The sequence below is a fragment of the Thamnophis sirtalis genome, unplaced genomic scaffold (assembly GCF_051295495.1).
Source record: "Thamnophis sirtalis isolate CommonGarterSnake01/CBP01778 unplaced genomic scaffold, rThaSir2_p1.2 scaffold_1, whole genome shotgun sequence".
NCBI lineage: Eukaryota > Metazoa > Chordata > Lepidosauria > Squamata > Natricidae > Thamnophis > Thamnophis sirtalis.
This window is the reverse complement of record NW_028261381.1, coordinates 53,355,505-53,373,894: the sequence shown is the minus strand read 5'-3', so window position 1 is coordinate 53,373,894 and position 18,390 is coordinate 53,355,505. Positions and strand designations below refer to the sequence as shown.

At 43.5% G+C, this 18,390-nt stretch overlaps 1 protein-coding gene across 3 annotated transcripts in view; it reads left to right on the top strand.

The window, feature by feature from the left end:
- The window catches only part of EPB41L5 (erythrocyte membrane protein band 4.1 like 5), an 87,635-nt gene that overhangs the window by 41,895 nt on the left and 27,350 nt on the right, over positions 1 to 18,390 (top strand). For all 3 annotated transcript variants that reach the window (XM_014068205.2, XM_014068204.2, XM_087712137.1), the window contains exons 12-16: positions 648 to 817; positions 1,880 to 1,986; positions 9,369 to 9,396; positions 9,901 to 9,943; positions 11,871 to 11,977. In XM_014068205.2, coding sequence (XP_013923680.2) covers positions 648 to 817; positions 1,880 to 1,986; positions 9,369 to 9,396; positions 9,901 to 9,943; positions 11,871 to 11,977 — 455 coding nt within the window. The remainder of the gene's footprint in view (positions 1 to 647; positions 818 to 1,879; positions 1,987 to 9,368; positions 9,397 to 9,900; positions 9,944 to 11,870; positions 11,978 to 18,390) is intronic.

Genomic DNA, 18,390 nt, shown 5'->3' with positions numbered 1-18,390 from the left:
CACTCTCTATAAGCTCTCTATAATAAAAGTATGATGGATCACTATATTTCAACTGTATAATATATACCTACCTATCATATCTATATATTATATTGTTATCTATATTATGACATGCACACCGGTTGTTGCAGATGTGTACGAAACAATGTTCTGATATAGTGATGAAAGTCAATAATTGCTCATGGGTAACAAAGCTATTAAACATTGATACTCCAGTGTTTAAATCAGCATGTTTTAATCAGGTTGTTTAAACCTCTCGGTAAAATACAAAAGCACTATTAGATTCTGTGGTAGCATGGCATTTTTAAAATGATAAGGGTGGTTATTCGTTTTAAGCAACGATGTAACAGTTGCAATTAGTTTTGGGTCTTGCTGCACAACAAAAAAAGAATCCATTATCTTGTCAGTTTATTTGTGTCAAAACAGCAAAATGAAACCCTTGCACTGTCAGTCTTATAAAATATCAAAGGCAATGTTGTTCCTAAATTAGTAAATATTCACTTCAATCTTTTGTAACGTTGGTAAACATCATGTTTAATTGCTCTGGACATGTGTTTGGAACAAACCGTCTTTTATTTCAGCGGTGAAGCCAATGTTTATGTGCCTTCTGTTCCACAACATTTCTCTGGTGTTTATCTTTCTTTAAGGGTAAAGAGCAGGAACATACTTTTGTCTTTAGGCTGGAGCATCCAAAGGCCTGCAAACATTTGTGGAAGTGTGCTGTTGAGCATCATGCTTTCTTCCGCCTCCGTGGACCTGTTCAAAAAGGCTCCAGTCGATCCAGCTTCATTCGGCTGGGTTCCCGATTCAGATACAGGTTAACCATCTCTCCCTTTTGCTTGTTTCTCAAATAATAGAAAGCAAATAAGTGTGCTTAGTTGCTTTTCTGGAATTGAACCCTGAACGTGGGAGGCCCAACCAATTTCAACTTCTTTAAATGAATGTATCACTTAAAAATGTGGACTACAGAAATGGATTAACAGCAAAAACAATGAACTTGGGAGGCAGTGGTTTTGCTTTTTCTATATGTTTTCATGCAAAACCTGTATAAACATTTCCAAGGGGTTACGTATAGCCTTTATTGTCATTGTACATGATGTATATAATGAAATTGGTTGTTTTTTGTCAGGGCAACCTGATCTACCCAATTATGGGATGGAGCATACTGCTTCTGCAAAACATAAATTTAATGTTTCCAAGGGATGCTAAGGTGTTTTCCTGTCTTTACTGGGATTTAATTTGTTAAATTATGTTTAAACTAGTTAGGATTATTTAACCAATACCTTGAAACTCTGTGATTCAGAGGTGGGTTGCTCCCGGTTCGGCCCAGATCCCCTTTCCCCTATTTAGTTTGTTAGCCACCCTGAGTCCCCTCGGGGAATAGGGCGGCATACAAGTTCAATAAAACTAAACTAAACTAGTAGCAGCGGCAGGAGCCTCTGCCCACCTGGTCGGACTCTTCTGCACATGCACAGAAGCGTCGCGCGAGCGGGCGAGCAAACAGGTAGTAAAAAATTTAGAAACCCACCACTGCTGTGATTCTATGCAAAGCCAAGCATATGCAATTGTTTTTAATTTTGCTACAAAACTTACATTGTTTTTGATTTCACTGTCATGGTGGCAACTTTTTTTCAAGCTGGCATATAGACTTAAAAAAATTGTTTCTACTTTAATGAATAGGATGGGGGTTGTATGCTTGGTGCGAAGTCCAAAATACTTCTAGATAATTTTTAAAGCCATATTATTTAATAAACTTATGGAACCTTGTAATTATTCATGGCTGGCTTAAATATATATGTAAAATAATTATGTATTGTCTGTTGGAACAACTTAGCTATATAAATCTTTTATCTTCCTGTTCCTTGTATCCTTCATGTAGTGGGAAAACAGAATACCAGACTACAAAGACTAATAAAGCCAGAAGATCAGCATCTTTTGAGAGAAGACCTAGTAAACGATACTCAAGGAGGACACTACAAATGAGAGGTAACCAGACTTTTATTTTTAAGCCACATCTTTCTTTGTTTTCCAGGGCGCTGCTCAGGAGAGTCCAAGCAAGGGTTAAATACAGCCAAACTGCCCAGAACTGAATTGAAACTTTAAGCCATGCCTCTGGTGCTGATAATCTTCAGATTTTTTCAATTCAGCTAGCCCAGCGAACGCACTTAAAGTTTCTCTTCCATTAATTTGCTAGCTTGCACTCTCTTGAGCAGTTATTGTGAGTATTATTCAGTTTAGGAGGTGAACAGGCTGAGTGAGTGCATTTAGAATTGTTTAACTTGTTCCTAGCTCACTCTTCTTTCCTCTGGCGTCCTGTTTATCTCCCAGGCGCCACTCGGAACGCAGGTGGCTGCTGGGGCAAGCACGAGGGTTGGACTTCCAACGCCAGCGCTGTTGTGACCCTCATTGGAGAGGGGGAAGCCCCACTGAGGCTCCTGTGGTTGGCATCCGTGCCTTGAGTGGCCGGCGTGCAGGTGCGGAGCCTCAGAGCTCCAGATTGCTTGGCGGCAACTTTTAAAGTGATTAAATTCTTTGCGGCCGCCATTTTGGAGCTATTTCTAGTTTTGGTTTCTACTTTATACTCGTGCCGCAGCTGCCTGCAGCCTGATTCACAGCAGGAGCCACGAGGAGCCACTCTTTGTCCGGCCTGGCTGGCAATTTGGTGTGTGTCCCTTTCACCTGAGCGGCAAGGATTGGGGCCGCTGGTCACAAGCCTCATTCCTGCAGCGCTAGGAGCCATTAACGCTTGCGCTTTATTCCACCTGCTGGAGATTGGTGCTGCAATCCCCCACGTCTCTTCAGAGCGTCTGTTGGTTTACAGGGCTTTGCAAGGTGGTGAGTGGAGGTAGCCCCTGATTATCATTTGGCCCACAGTTTCCTTATGGCTGAGCAGGCTCCCGAGGATTCCACCCAGGCAGGGGGTTCCTCCAGGGTTTTCTCCAGGTGGCCTGGCGTGGCTGCCAGGGGCTCCAAACCATACTCCAGGCCAGCCCCTAAGCAGGGATCAGGGCCAGACAAGGCGTGACCCATCAAAAGCGCGGAGGACAAAATCGCGCTCGACGAAAGCGCGCATGTGACATCATCACAGCGCGATGGAAAAAATTGAAATAAAATTAAAATTAAAGCAAGCCGATTCACATAAAGGTAAGGGTTAGGTTTAGGGTTAGGGTTAGGTTAAGGGTTAGGGTTAGGTTTAGAGCGTTAGCGTTAGGTTTAGCGTTAGGTTAACGGTTAGGTTAAGGGTTAGGTTTAGGGTTAGGTTTAGGGTTAGGTTTGGGGGGGTTAGGGTAAGGTTTTAGCTTTATTTTTACATTTTTCGATCACAGCGCGATGTTTTCATCGCGCTGTGATGACGTCAAATGCGCGCTTTCGTCGAGCGCGATTTTGTCCTCCGCGATTTTGTGGTGGAACCCAGACAAGGATGCAGTGCGTCGCCAAAAGGCCCTTGAAAAGCAATTCTCCAAGGCCCAGCACCAAACTCAATCCTCCCAGTCGTTGTCTCCTGAGGAGCCTGCCATGGAGGTTCCTCCGGCCCAGCTTAGGCCTGTTTCAGACAGCGAGGATGAGGGCCAGGAGTTTTCCCCCACGGCTTCCATGTCTAGGGCAATATCACCAGGGCCCTCGATGGTAGATCAGGCTGATCTTTTTGCTTGCCCTTCAGATCTTGAGGAAGGCCCTGCCCCGGGTCCCCTGGCCCCTCAACTTCCGCCTTCAAGGCCCAAGCCCAGGGCTCGGCCCATGGAGGATCTTGGGCCAGACCTTTCAGTGGAAATGCAGGAAGTTAACAACAGGGCCGTTTCCCAGGACATCGAAGCGGGCATGTTGCACAGGGCAAACGCACCCACAACACTAAGGATCTAGAGCCCCACCCTGTTCCTGTGGTTTATTCTCCTCCATGTCCCTTGCATTCTCCCCATTCCTCTTCAGATTCCGAGGCCTCGGACTGGGAGGAGGGGGGTGATATCCTGCCTGTTCAGGAGGCTGAATTCTCTGGGGAGGAAGGTGCAGCAGTTCAAAGGCCCTCTTCTTCGGGTCTCTTTAACATTGCAAATTTCAAAACCATTTTGGACAAGGCCAAGCTGGCCACCCGTATGTGGTCCACTCCACCTGTTCAAGCTCCTGCTGAACTGGATGACTTGTCTGGGGATTTGTTTCAGGAACCGGTCTCGGTTCAGGAGATCATTCCTATTCCCAAGATGTTTCTTAATTTGGTTCAGAAACAATGGGCTTAGCCTGCTACCATGCCTACCCCCTCTAGCAATGATAAGAGGCTGTATACTGTGGATGCCAGCCTGGAGGATTTACTTAAGCTGCCACCTATCGATCCTCCGGTTGCAGCCCTCACCTCAACGTCTGTGCTTCCGCTTGATCTGTTGGAGGGCCTTAAAGCTGAGGATAAGAAATCTGAGAATGCTTGTCATAAGATGCACCAGGCGGCCGCATGGGCAATTAAGACGTCTGCCTCGGCTTCCTTTCTTTCCAGGGCAGCTCTCCTCTGGTTGAGGAAGTTAATGGCGAGGGTTCCAGTTAAGGATACCAAGTTGAGTTAGGAGATTAATAAAATCATGGCGGCTACTGAGTACATTGCTGATGCCACCCTCAGTGCGGCTAAGTTCGCTTCTCGGATCCTGGCTTTGAATGTTACCACCAGGTGTCTTGTGGCTGAGGCATTGGAACGTTGACATGTGCTCCAAGTGGAAGTTGGTTTCTGCCCCTTTCAAAGGGGTCAAGCTTTTCGGGGAGGTCTTGGACCCAGTCCTAGTGGAAAATAAGGACAAAAAGGTGATGCCGTCGGTTTCTAAGAAATCCGATAAGAAGGGCTTTTATTCCTACAGGAGGCAGTCCTTTTAGAACTTGGAACCTTCTTCCAGTTCTACTCAGTCGCATCGCCCGTTCCACCAGCAGGCGGACAGGTACCAGGACTGTCAGTGCTTTCGGGATAGGGGTCGCCAGCCGTATTACTCCAGCCACCCCTTTAGGGGGGGATCTGGCTCCTGTCCCTTCAGAAAGTATAAGTGACTGTCGGGAATCAGCTCCCATAGGAGGGCGGCTCCAATTGTTTCACACCCAATGGGAGCAGGTCACGTCGGACCAGTGGGTGTTACAAACTATCCAGCTGGGTCTCACCCTAGAATTTCTCTCGCTTCCTCCCCGTCATTTCATCAGGTGTCCTGTTCCCTCATGCCCAGTCAAAAGATCCCTCATGGAACAGGAAATAAGACATCTCAGGGAGATCAGGGCCGTAGAGCTGGTTCCTCCGGGTCAGGAGGGGACAGGGTTCCTGTTTCTGGTTCCCAAAAACTCCAGAGGGTGGAGGGGGATCCTAGATTTAAAGAGGCTAAATTATCATGTCACCTATCGGAGGTTCAAGATGCAGTCCCTCCAGTCAATCCTGGGCTGCATCAGGCCGGGAGACATTTTGACCTCCATAGACCTAAAAGAGGCCTACCTCCACGTACCCATCCACAAAGCCCACTGCAGATACCTGAGGTTCACCTATGCCGGTCAACCCTACCAGTACTGGGCCATGCCGTTCGGCCTGTCATCAGCCCCAAGGACGTTCACCAAGGTCCTGGCAGCAGTGGCAGCGTTTCTCAGGTCATGACCAGTAAGGCTGCACTGCTATTTAGACGATGTGCTCATCCAGTCGTCATCCCCCCAGCAGGCGGTCAAGGATCTGCAGTACACTATGCAGGTTCTCCAGGGTCACGGCTTCTCCATCAACTTGGAAAAGAGCCATCTTCACCCAATGACTAGGCATCTGGGGGCCATCATCGACACCATTGCCTGCCATGTCTTCCTGTTGCCAGAGAGGGCGGAGAGCCTCAGGGAGATGGCCATGCAGGTTCGGCGGTCTCCTCGTGCCAAGATAGTTCTGCTATCACAGCTCCTGGGCAAGATGATATCGTGCCTGTCCATCGTTCTGTGGAAACGTCTTCACTCTCGTTCCCTCCAGTGGCTCCTGCTGCCCTATCAAAGGGCCAATGAGAGCAGCTCACCGCGTCTCGTCCCGGTCTCCGCGAAGGTGCGTCACTCCCTCAGTTGGTGGTTGTCTCTGACCCTGAAGAAGGGGTCTCCATTCAAGGAGCCAACCTGGCTCACCATCACGACGGATGCCATCTGTACAGTTGGGGGGCTCACTTCCGTAACCAGATAGCTCAGGGCAGGTGGTCCTCGGCCGAGGCGTCACACAGCATCAACTGGTTGGAGCTGAGGGCGGTCCGGTTGGCCCTGCTTCAATTTCAGACGGGCATTCAGGGTCGTCACATGAGGGTGCTGACGGACAATGTCGCGACAAAGGCGCACATCAACCGCCAGGGGGGCACGTGGTCCAGGTCCCTGATGTCGGAAGCCGACGACCTAGGTTGGTGGGCGGAGCTCCATCTGTTGTCCATACAGGCGGAGCACATCTCCGGCACGGTGAACACCCAGGCGGACTGGCTGAGCAGGGCGACTGTCGATCACTCGGAGTGGTGCCTGCCCCCACAGCTGTTCCACCGCATAGTTCAGAGATTCAGTTGCCCCCAGGTGGATCTGTTCACAACAGCGGCCAACTCTCATCTTCCCAGGCTCTTCACCAGGTTCCATGACCCAAGGGCCGAGGGGGTAAACGCTCTTCACTGCCCTTGGCCAAAGGGACTGCTCTTCGCCTTTCCCCCATTGCCTCTTCTTCCCAGAGTCATCAGGAAGATCCTGGCGGAGGCAGTGGAGGTCCTTCTGGCCCAGGAGAACCTGGTTTACCGATCTGGTGAGTCTATCCGTCCGAGATCCGTGGCGGATTCCTCCACACGAGATTTCTCTCTGCCAGGGGGCCCTTCTTCATCCAGAGCCCCAGTGGCTACAACTAGCTGTTTGGCACTTGAGAGGAATCTCTTAAGCAAGGACAACCTTTCTACCAAGGTGATCAGCACCATTCAGGCATCACGTCGTCCTTCCACGACTCAAATTTACGATGCCACCTGGAGGGCCTTTTTTGCCTGGTGTTCTTCCAGGGGTGCTTCAGCTTCTTCAGCTTCGATTCCTGTCATCCTGGATTTCCTGCAAGACGGCCTTGACAAGGGTTTGGCGCCTAACACTCTTCATCGTCAGGTGGTGGCGCTCTCCACCATCCTGGCCTCTGAGGGTCACCTTTCTCTCGGCCGTCACCCCACCATTTGCAGTTTTCTCAGGGGGGCGACTAACTTGAGTCCCCCGATGGTTCACAGATACCCGTCTTGGGATCTTAATGTGGTTTTGCGGGCTCTGGTCGAACCACCATTCGAGCCTCTCCATTCGGCCAGCTTGAAACATCTGACCTTTAAAACCGTTTTTCTCATTGCCATCACCTCAGCTAGACGTATCTCTGAGCTAGCTGCCTTGTCTGTCCGTGAGGACTTGTGTTTGATTCACCAGGACAGCGTGGTCCTTCGGCTGGATCCGTCCTTCATGCCTAAAATTAATTCCTGGTTCCACCGGGCCCAGGAGGTTATCCTTCCTGAGTTCTGTCCGCATCCGAGGCATCCTCGCGAGGAGCGCTGGCACAAGCTGGATGTTTGCAGGACGTTACGCAGATACATCAAGTGTACGGCTAGTTTTCGACGTTCTGAGTCACTATTTGTATCCTTCCAGCCGTCGTCTCAGGGCAGGAAGGTTTCCTCATCTACGATTGGTGGATGGCTTAGGGCCTGCATCGCTCTCGCCCATGTTCTGCAGTCTCGACCGGTACCCAGTCGCATCAAGGCGCATTCGACCAGGAGTGCTGCCACCACCGTGGCCTGGGCAACGCAGGCTCCCATTGAGGAGATTTGCAGAGCGGCCACGTGGACTTCCTTATCTCCGTTTGTGCGGAATTACAAGTTGGACAAGTTTGCTTCAGCGGAAGAGGCCTTTGGGAGGCGTGTGCTGCAGGGTATTTATTCCAGCGGAGAGACCCTGTCTGCTTCTGCTTCCCGCCCTAGTGACATTTAGCTTGGGTATGTCCCTTGCTTGGACTCTCCTGAGCAGGGCCCTGGAAAAGGACCATTGACTTCCCTGAAGGGTCGTTTTCAGGGCGCTGCGAGGGAGAGTCCACCCCACCGTGGGGTCTGGCTCCGCTGTTAATCACGTTTATTTCCTTGGATGTTCCTGTTGGACTTGTTCCGGTTATGTTTATGGTTGATCCAATGTTGGACTTCTCAAGCGCACAACAGTTCCACGTCTTCATTGAAAAATCTGAAGATAATCAGCACCAGAGGCGTGGCTTAAAGTTTCAATTCAGTTCTGGGCAGTTTGGCTGCATTTAACCCTTGCTTGGACTCTCCCTCGCCACACCCTGAAAACGACTCTTCAGGTAAGTCAATGGTCCTTCATGTTACCTCAGTAGAAATTATTACATTTTCATTCAACTTCTGATCTCTATGCCAGTTTTGAAACAATTTGCTGGTTCATTTACATGGAAGAAGCAAGACATATCCTTCTTTGGATCACTGAACTGCTATCATAATTTTTGGAACATATCAGTGACAATACTGTTAAACAGATATATTTTCCTCAGCATTTATTTCAAATTGTATCTCCTTAGTTATTGGTAATATCTGGGTAAAATAATAGATTACAGATAGGTAGTCATCCACGTATGACCAAAATTGGGTCCAGAATCTTAGTTGTTGAGTGACAGGATCATTAAACAAGAGGCCATGTGACTGCTTCACTCAACAACTGCAATCCCGTTTCTCCCAATTAGGGTTGTTACGTGACTATGCAAGTTACAAGCAGATGGAATGCTGGACTTGAGAAGTCCTGTGCAGCAAAGGATTTCACCTTATGTCCTGGAGGAACAGGCCTCAAATCTGGCTAAAATGTTAGTAAATAGCAACATTTTGAGCTAAGAGTATTGCATTTTTGTAGTATCTTATTGATATAGTTTTATCTTGATAATACTATAAGCCATCTAGGGTTACCTTGTGATAAGATGGATGGAAAGAAAGAAAGAAAGAAAGAAAGAAAGAAAGAAAGAAAGAAAGAAAGAAAGAAAGAAAGAAAGAAAGAAAGAAAGAAAGAGGGAGGGAGGGAATTTGGGCCTCCCAGGCATGGTGGAGTAGGGAGAAGGCCATCTGAGCCACCCACCATACCAGTTTTACAATGATCAAAAGAGCTTTAGAACAGTAAACCACTTGTTCCAAGGCCATTGTGACAGTGAAACAGTTGTTAAGTGACCAATCATAAATTAACAACTACCTGTAGTTCTATCCAGCAAACTATATATTGTCAGTTTTCTCCAGCATTCACTTTTTTAATATATTTGAAGTATCACTCATAATATTTTGCAAGAGTTTAATTCTTTTTTTAAAAAAATGTTCTATTTGATAAATTGTACAAACTCAACATTTTTGTTTTGTATTTTATTATAGGTAATCCTCATGCATCTGAAGGAATTAGGTAAAATATTCAATCATGCATGTTAGAGTTCTTCTATAGTTAACCTTACCCCATGAATTTATCTGTTTGGAATTCTTCATATGTAATTATGAGTGGAAAATTATTATTTTTCTTAACCTCTGGGTTTTTTTAATATTCCTAATGCTGATAGACTTTTGGAAATCTGCCATCTCAAAAGGTCTTAGAAAACTTTGTAAGAATTTTAATGGAAAAAGCAAACTAAGCATTTTAAATTCATGGGATTTTGAATGCTCATGTATTAAAAACGAACATGTTGGAATTTACAGAGGGAACAAAATGGAAGTAGAACTGCTTGTATTATGTCTTGCATTTTGTTTTCTCACAAAATGCTCCTTAAGTTAAATCCAATTGAAGTATTTGCACCATCTCCTTGAAAATTTCTAAATTTAACCGCCATCTTCTTGAATATGAGATCAGATAAGTCTTAAGACAACAGATCAGTGTTTGGGAAATTAAACTGTTGGGTTTTTTTCTTTCTTTCAGCCATTCAGGCAATGTTTTCACTCAAAACAATGGACCACAGCAAGTAAGTTTGTCTGAGAATTTAACTTAACTTATTAGGCCCCAAAATTAAGCAATACCATGTTTCCCTGAAAATAAGACAGGGTCTTATTTTCTTTTGACCTACAAAATGTGGCTTGTGCCTTATTATCAGGGGAGGGCTTATTGCTTTGGGGTTGCTGGGTGGCTGCTCTCTTGTGAGCGGGCTCCCAAAGGGCCTGGCACAGCCTCAGGGGCAAACGGCTGTGTTGCGCTGTCTCAGCAGCGCAGCAGTCATTAGGTGACCATGCTCATGAGCCCCCCTGATAAACCCCTTTCCAGCCAGGCACAGTGCCATTCACTGACCTAGCGGTATTCTGAAGGCGCTAAGCCACGTGAGTGCCTGTTCCCCGCCCCCTGGCTCCCCGGCTTGGCGCCTTAGGAAAACCTCTAGGTCAGTGAATGGTGCTGTGCCTGGCTGGAAAGGGATTTACCAGGGGGCTCATGAGCATGGTCACCTAATGACTGCTGCGCTGCGCTGCTGAGACAGCGCAACACAGCTGTTTGCCCCTGAGGGTGTGCTCATGAGCCCCTCTGGTAAACCCCTTTCCAGCCAGGCACAGCGCCATTCACTGACCTAGAGGTATTCTGAAGGCGCTAAGCCATGTGAGCGCCTGTTCCCCAAACCCTGGCTCCCGCGGCTTGGCACCTTAGGAATACCTCTAGGTCAGTAAATGGTGCTGTGCCTGACTGGAAAGGGGGTTTTCCGGGCGGTTGCTTATGAGCGTGGTCACCTGTTCGCCATTCGCCCCTCAGGCTGTGCCAGGGAGCCCACTCACAAGAGAGCAGCCGTCCGGCAACCCCCCTCTCCAGCTGGGCACAGCGGCAGTCACCAACCTAGCAATACCCTGAAGGTGTCAAGCACTTCGAGCATCTTTGCCCCCCCCCCCAGTTCCCACAGTTTGGTGCCTTCAGGATACTGCTAGGTCAGTGACTGGCGCTCTGCCTGGCCGGAGGGGGGGGTTGTCCAAGGGGTTTATTTTGGGGGGAGGGCTTATATTTTTGCCCACCTGAAAAATATGGCATGGCCTTATTTTCAGGACCTGTCATATTTTCGAGGACACACTGTAGTTTTTTGAATGCTATAGCTACTAGGTGTGGAGATATTTGGTAACATGCCATTAAAAGTTTAATTTAAAACAAACATTTGTAGACTGAAATAGCATTCTCCCCCCCAAAAAAAATTCTTGGCCCAGAAAGAGAGCTTTTTCTCTAAATGATAAAGGGGAAACTACTGCTAAGAGTCATGGTGGCGTAGTTGTTAGAATGCAGTATTGCAGGCTAACTCTGCATTCTACTGCCAGGAGTTCAGTTCTGACTGGCTCAAGGTTGACTCAGCATTCCATCCTTCTGAGGTTGGTAAAATGAGGACCCAGATTGTTTGGGGCAGTATGCTGACTCTGTAAACTGCTTAGAGAGGACTTTAAAGCGATATATAAGACTAAAGTGTTATTGCTACTGCTACTATCTTTAAATGCTACTAAAATAGGGCAAATGTGTCCCTCGAGTATTGAATGATCTGAGATAGAATATTCATTCTTGGAAATTTAACTTCATCCCTTTAGTCTGAAAAGCAGGGTGAAACTTCAGTTTAATAAAGCCCATTTACTAGATTGTGTAGCCATACGGAGATCACATTCCCAAATTAAGACACATCTATGGCATTAAAAAATAAAACAACACTGTAGCAGAAGGTTTTAACAGGAAAACCCCTGTTAAATTCATTTTATTCACAGAGAATGTTCTTTTTGCTATTATTATGCAAGTGAGGCACATTATACTCTTTGCAACAATGTGTGCATTTGCAGAATTTCAGAAGGGATGGACCTCCCTCACCCTGAATGGTCCATTAAATCAAGGGTTTTTTTTGTAAAGTCTGCTAACTAAAACATTTTTATCTTTTGTTTTTCCAGAACCGGAGTGCATTGCCCTCTGCAGCAGCAGTTCCTTCTGGTCCAGTTTTAGTTGAAATAGAAAATCTTACCCGGAATACTGGAACAAGCCAACAGGATAATAAATGGTATGTTACTCTGATCTCTCATCTTGTTCTCTATTGGGAAAGAACGATTATTGCTGGTCACTTCAGATATCTTTTGCATGATTGATTTTAGACACTGCTTATACTGTGTCATCAAAAAATAAAAATTGAGATTTGAGTTTGGCAGCAGACCAGCACTCCTCACAAATGTTCTTGCTGCAGAGAAGATTGAAAAAAATAAAGCATTTGCACAGTGTCATCTGGGGAATATTCGCAGCAGTGAGTGATCAAGTAATATTTGTAGAAAGTCACATTTTTCATCCTCTGTTGTTTTCATTGTAAAATACTATAAAACTAGCTAACTGATTAGTAGCATAGCTTCCTCAGTGATGAAGAAGAATTTGCATACAGTAACAACTTCAAATAAGTGCCTGAGTTGGTCTTAAATTACTATTTCTTGGTGGTTCAATCCTTAGCTAGCCTTTCTGTTCAAGAAAACGAACTTCCTTTTGACTTCTAAAGCATATTAGGTCATTGCAGTACCTTGACTTAAAGTTATCTTAAGAGGTTCCATTTTATTTATGATTACAACTTGACTTAGTCTTGTTTTAAACTACTTGCAGGTATATTGAAAATACAAATTTAAATAACGTGTGATACCAAATACTAATTCATAGAAAATTGTCAAATGCAACTCCAGCAATTCTAATCTGTTGAATTCAACATGGTCAGGACCTTAATTTTATATATGAAGCTCGTTTTTTTGGCAGCTACAATCCAAAGCTTAATCAATAAGATGCTTTCTCTTCTCTTTTTGCCCTTGATTTATCCAGTGTTTGAAATAGGAGGTTTTTCTCTAAGATCTTGATCAATCAGTTTCTTCCTTCCCATGGTGGTGGTGTAAGGTGGTGGTATTTATTTATTTTTATTCTCATTTGTCACACTGGTATGATGGCCTGTCTTGTATAAGCTCCATATAATTGCTGTGCTCATGGTTATTGATCCTTGCCTGTCTTTTTAAGACTCCAGCTCCAAACAGTTCTAGCCGTGCTTTTACAATTTTGTGCAGTCTTGGGCTCATATCATTTCTGAGAAAAGTAAGAGTGTGGTTTAAAAACCTGGGTACTTGGATTTGTGTTACAAATTGGGACTGTCAGTAAAGTTTGTTTTGCTTCCGTCTCTCTTTCTCACGCCCACATACATGTATTTGTGTGTGTATATATGCACATCTATGTACACACAGAAATACATGCATGCACATATGTACATCCCCTATACATTCTCTATATGTCTACAATATGAATATACTTTCACTTATTAAGTGTTTTTTCCTTAAACGTCTCCACAAGTCAAGATCAGGTGTGACTTCTCACTCTGAACAGCTGGAAAAGGATATACAGGTAGTCCTCAAATTACAACCACAGTTGAGCCCAGAATTTATGTTGCTAAGTGAAATATTTGTTAACTGGGTTTACCCTATTTTACAACTTTTCTTGCCGCAATTGTTAAGTGAATCATTGCATTTGTTAAGTTAGTAATGTAGTAGTTAAGTGAATCTGGCTTTCCCATTGGGTTTGCTTGTCAGAAGTTTGCAAAAGCTGACCATATGACCCCAGGACACTGCAACCGTCATAAGTTTAAACCACTTGTCAAGCATCTCAATTGTGATCATGTGACCATGGGGTGATGCAAAGGTCATGAGTCACTTTTTTCAGTGTCATCGTAACTTTGAACAGTCACTAATTGAACTGTTGTAAGTCGAGGACTACCTCTATGTGGCATGCATATTGCTTGCTCATTATTACTTGCCTCCCTGTAGAAAACCTAGGTTTTGAAAATGAGCTTTGCAATGGGAGTCTCAGAACAGTGCTCGTTTTCTGGCACACCCTGTTTATGCTATCCATTTGCAATGATCTCTTCTAGGCTTTATGATTAGAAGAACAGCCTACGGTATAACAGGTCTATACACAGCACATAAAGCATTGCCTGTGTTTTCCCAACCCTGTTGAGCCTGGGCACTTGAGTTTTCTTCTAAAGCAGGGGTGTCAAACTCAAGGCCTGGTGGCCAGATCTAGCCAGTGGGGTGCTTAGATCTGGCCTGCGAGGCCACCCTGGAAACAGTGAAGGACTGGCCTGCGGTGCCTCTGCAAGTGAAAACGGAGCTTGAGAGGGCTGCATGTGGCCCTCCATTTTCACTGGCAGAGGGTTGCAGGAGGCCATCGCAGCTGAAAATGGAGCTCGTGAGGGCTGCAGGCGGCACTCCCGAGTTTCATTTTCGCTGGCAGGGGGTTGCAGGAGGCAGTTGTAGCCAAAAATAGAGCTTGGGAGTGCCACCTGCGCCCCCTGACGCAAGTGACGTTGAGCTGGCCACGCCTACCCTGGCTACGCCCATCCCGGCCCCCCAAGGTCAAACATAACCCTGATATGGCCTTCAATGAAATTAAGTTTTGACACCCCTATTCTAAAGTATAGATGGGTTCTATGCTCAAAAGGTATTGCTGCTGCAGGAGGCCAGTGTATAAAGTACAAAGCAATCCTTCATTACCTTGATAGAACCGCACCTCTTCCCTCCACCCTGCTCAAAATGGCGTGCTGAATGGGCTGGTGTTTTTATTTCTCCCGACAATGAATAGCTGATTTTGTCACCAAAGCCATTCTTTTTATCAACAGAGAGAACAGATTAACTCATCGTAGGCCTACATTTTAATAAATCCATATGGTAGATGTGATCCTTCTAACAGTCTGGGTTGTTGTGTTCAGTGGAGGAAGGGAAAGCAGTAAAGATAATGTTTGGAGCTGTACAGTCGGTCGGGTGTGCTAAGTTGCAAAGTTTGGAATGAGGTTAAGCAGAATGTGTTGATGGAATGGATGCCTGCTTGGTGGAGAATGACCTGAATGCCTAGGTGCTGTTTACAAGGGCTTTCTTACATCAGCCTCTTTCCTGCCTCTTTTAATTGGGCCGTTACCATGATTTGGCTTTGGGTTTCCTCCTTTAGGATCAGTCTTCTTTAGAGAACATTTTCCAAACACAGTGCTACAAAGACTATAATACTTTAAACCATTTTAATTGGATAAATATCAATTTATTAAAGGAATGGTTCTTTGTATTGCTAGAATCTTGAAATTATGCTCCATACCTCCAGCATTTGGACTAAAATGCTGCAGACCTGTTAAAATATGTATTACATTGCCAATTCAGATAGTTCCCTTGAAAAGTTTTCCTGTTCTTAGCAAAGTACATAAGCTACAACATTGACTTACATTTCATGCTACCAACTTTTTGAGGTTAGTTTGTTTTCCCAAGAAACAGCTGAAACCTATCCAAGTCTTTGTCTTTCAAATTTCACACTTAAATGTGGTATATAAATGTGCTGTTTTGATGATAAAAGAAACCATTGGAGCTATATAGGACAGACAAGATAGATTAGCAAAAGAGTTATCTGTAATTCTGTCCATGCCATTTATTCTGAAAGAGATCCAGAATGATATTTATCTGGAGTCTAAGGAAAATTGATATATAGACTATTTTGAATATCTCTCAACTGTTTTTATTTATCTTTAAGAAAACCTTGAATAGGTATCAGCAATTGTATCATTTCAAAACACACTTGATGTTTTATTAACAACCTTGATCATCAACTTCTCATAAAATAAATGTTCACTTGGTGACATATGAATTAATACTATAAAGAACCAGATCCTTAACATAAATAAAACAGGAGTGAAATTGAATAAAATTTTCTAAAGAAGACTACTGCTAGATGCCTGTGCATTTGCCTTAACATTATGCATGCTTTTTAATCTACATTATTTGTATGGGCGTATTCTAGTTTTGTATACCACCCGTTTGCACACTGTGGTATAACTTAAGATTTTCTGAATTTAACCTTACTGATACTTGGCTTTAATTAAATCCTTCATTTTTATGAAAAACAGCATCAGTAGCATGCCAGCATATTTAGCATACTTACATTTGAACCTCTTCCTTCCACCATAGAAAAATTATTTGAAATATTTCCCCAATCCATAACAGACCTAAGATTGTAGGTAAAATATAATTATGACTAAATCTAATACAAACCCAAATTGAGGAATTACAAATGTTGTCTGATTTACCCAAAATAATTAGACATAAACTTAGTTTACAAATCTTTTTTATAAAAGACTAACTTTATACATTATAATGAAACAAAACAAACCATTCATGGCTTAGCAGACTGTATGAGGCTTACATATTTTTAAAAATGTAATAATCATTTCTTTGCAAACCTAATTAATATTTCTGCTTAACATTGAATACTTTTAACCAGTGGTCAAAATTTTTGAATATTTGAGAAGATTGGGATTTTGGGAGCAATATGTACCTTTCCCAATATTGCTAGAGTAGTGTCCTTTCCAAGAAGAGTTACCATATTTTGTACTTTTAGTGTAAAAACATCCAAGACTAAATAAATGAAAATAAAAATAGTTTATCCAAGAACATAATTTTCTCAAAACAAATGTAGGGATTAAACATCAAAATTTGCAGCTAATCCTTGTTTAGCAATCACTGTTAGACTAGCAACTAGGTTGTTATGCAAAGGAGACACTAAATGAAATCACAACAATGTTGTGATCTTACTTCAGCTTTCCCGTGTTTTTCAGTCTTGGTGATATCTCCAAGGAACTCACGCTAAACATATCCAAAGCAAATCAGATGGTTAAACCCCCACATATCAACTGGATCATACATTCTTCAGCAATGGCCCCCAATCTTGAGCACCAGGGACTGGTTCCCTGGAGGGAGGTTCTTCCACAGACCAGTGAGGGGAGGGGGCTGGTTTTGCACACTGCCTGGATCCTGCACTTGTGCAGATGGGGCTTTGCTCACTTGCACACCTGGTTCCTGGTGGACTGTGGCTCGGTGCCAGTCGATGGCCCAGGGGTTGGAGACCCTGTTCTACAGGATGCACAACCATTTATTTTGAAGAGTACATGTGAAGTTTCAACTTAATTTTTGAATTAAAAATTTATATCCTCATTTTCTAACTAAATTATAATTGAAAAATCAGGAATTTCAAAGAGCCTGGTGGATGATAAGATCTCTCTTAATTACCATAACAGACACCTCAAATTTAAACATTCATTCAGTTCATTTTACAAAACGTTACTGGACAGGACTCATAAAATCTCAGATCAATACATGTGTTAATATGCTTAGCTTTAAAATATGATTTTCTAATTTAGAAAATTATATGACTTGAAATTGAAAACATAAAAACATAATATTAGATATATAAAACTTAAAAGTCCATTTGATCATGTGATAATACTAAAGGTCCCTTAAGGACCCAAGCACTGGATAATCGCCTTGTTTCTAGAGAAGTCCTCATTTTAAACATACAGACTGCTTAATATAGCTTGGCAGAGTTACTCCAATTAAGTTTCTCATGCAAATAGCAGGTTGCAAAAGAGAAAAGTTAATTGGAAGCTGAAAACCCCCCAGCCCTGCTTCTTTTTGATCTGAATGTCATTAGTGTACCTAATCATACCCTCCAAGTCTATCAATCAATAAAAACTGGCACATCTTCAACAGCTTTGTGCTTTAAAGTACATTAAAGTTACTTCTACCAGGCAACAAGGCTGATTTTATTACATTGGAGTGAGAAATTCCATAGGTAAAGTATACGTACCATCTTGTCTATCCAGTTGACTCAGTTCTGGAAATTTAATTTTGCATGTTCCTGAAATAGACTTTAGCTACAGTAAAAGAAAAGAAGTCATGTTCGACAAGCGAAATCTATACTTGTGCATTCTAAGTAGCATGTTGTGCATGAAATACTTTCTTCTTATCCTTCACCAAATATAACCACAGTCTTTATGTTGAACTGCTTTATTTTGTATCCTTGCTTTATTTTGAAAAAAATGATTTTTTTAATAGTTCATAGTTATTGTGTTAATATTAGTCTGTAAATCCTGAACATTTTATCATATGATTTAAATGCTTCATTGCTGCTATATGTATAAGGCACTCGCTTTTGTTCATGAGCATTGAAGCTGAAGGTTAACTTCTGGAAGCTCCAACCAGCTTGTTCGATACTGAGAGTATAGTTTATTGACAGCTGGGGAATACTTTCTGCCTACCCTGATTTAATTCACAGATATATTGCTGTGTTTATACATAAGGGAAATACTGTAGACACTAACTTTAGAGGTTTTAAGGGTCGAATGTGATAATCCATGGGAGAAGTTATATATTAATTTATTACTTTATTTGTTGGTTAGAGAAAGAGCTAGATGAAAATAGCGAAGCATTCCAAGTTAATTCTTGCATAGATTACTTTAAAGTCAGTGCATCCTGATAGCAGCATGAAGGGTTTAAATTGTAAGTCCGTTTCCTAAATCTGTGCTTGCTCCTCAAGAAGTTTGCTCTTGCTAGCCTGATACTTCCTCAACTGCATCTTCCACCTTCCATT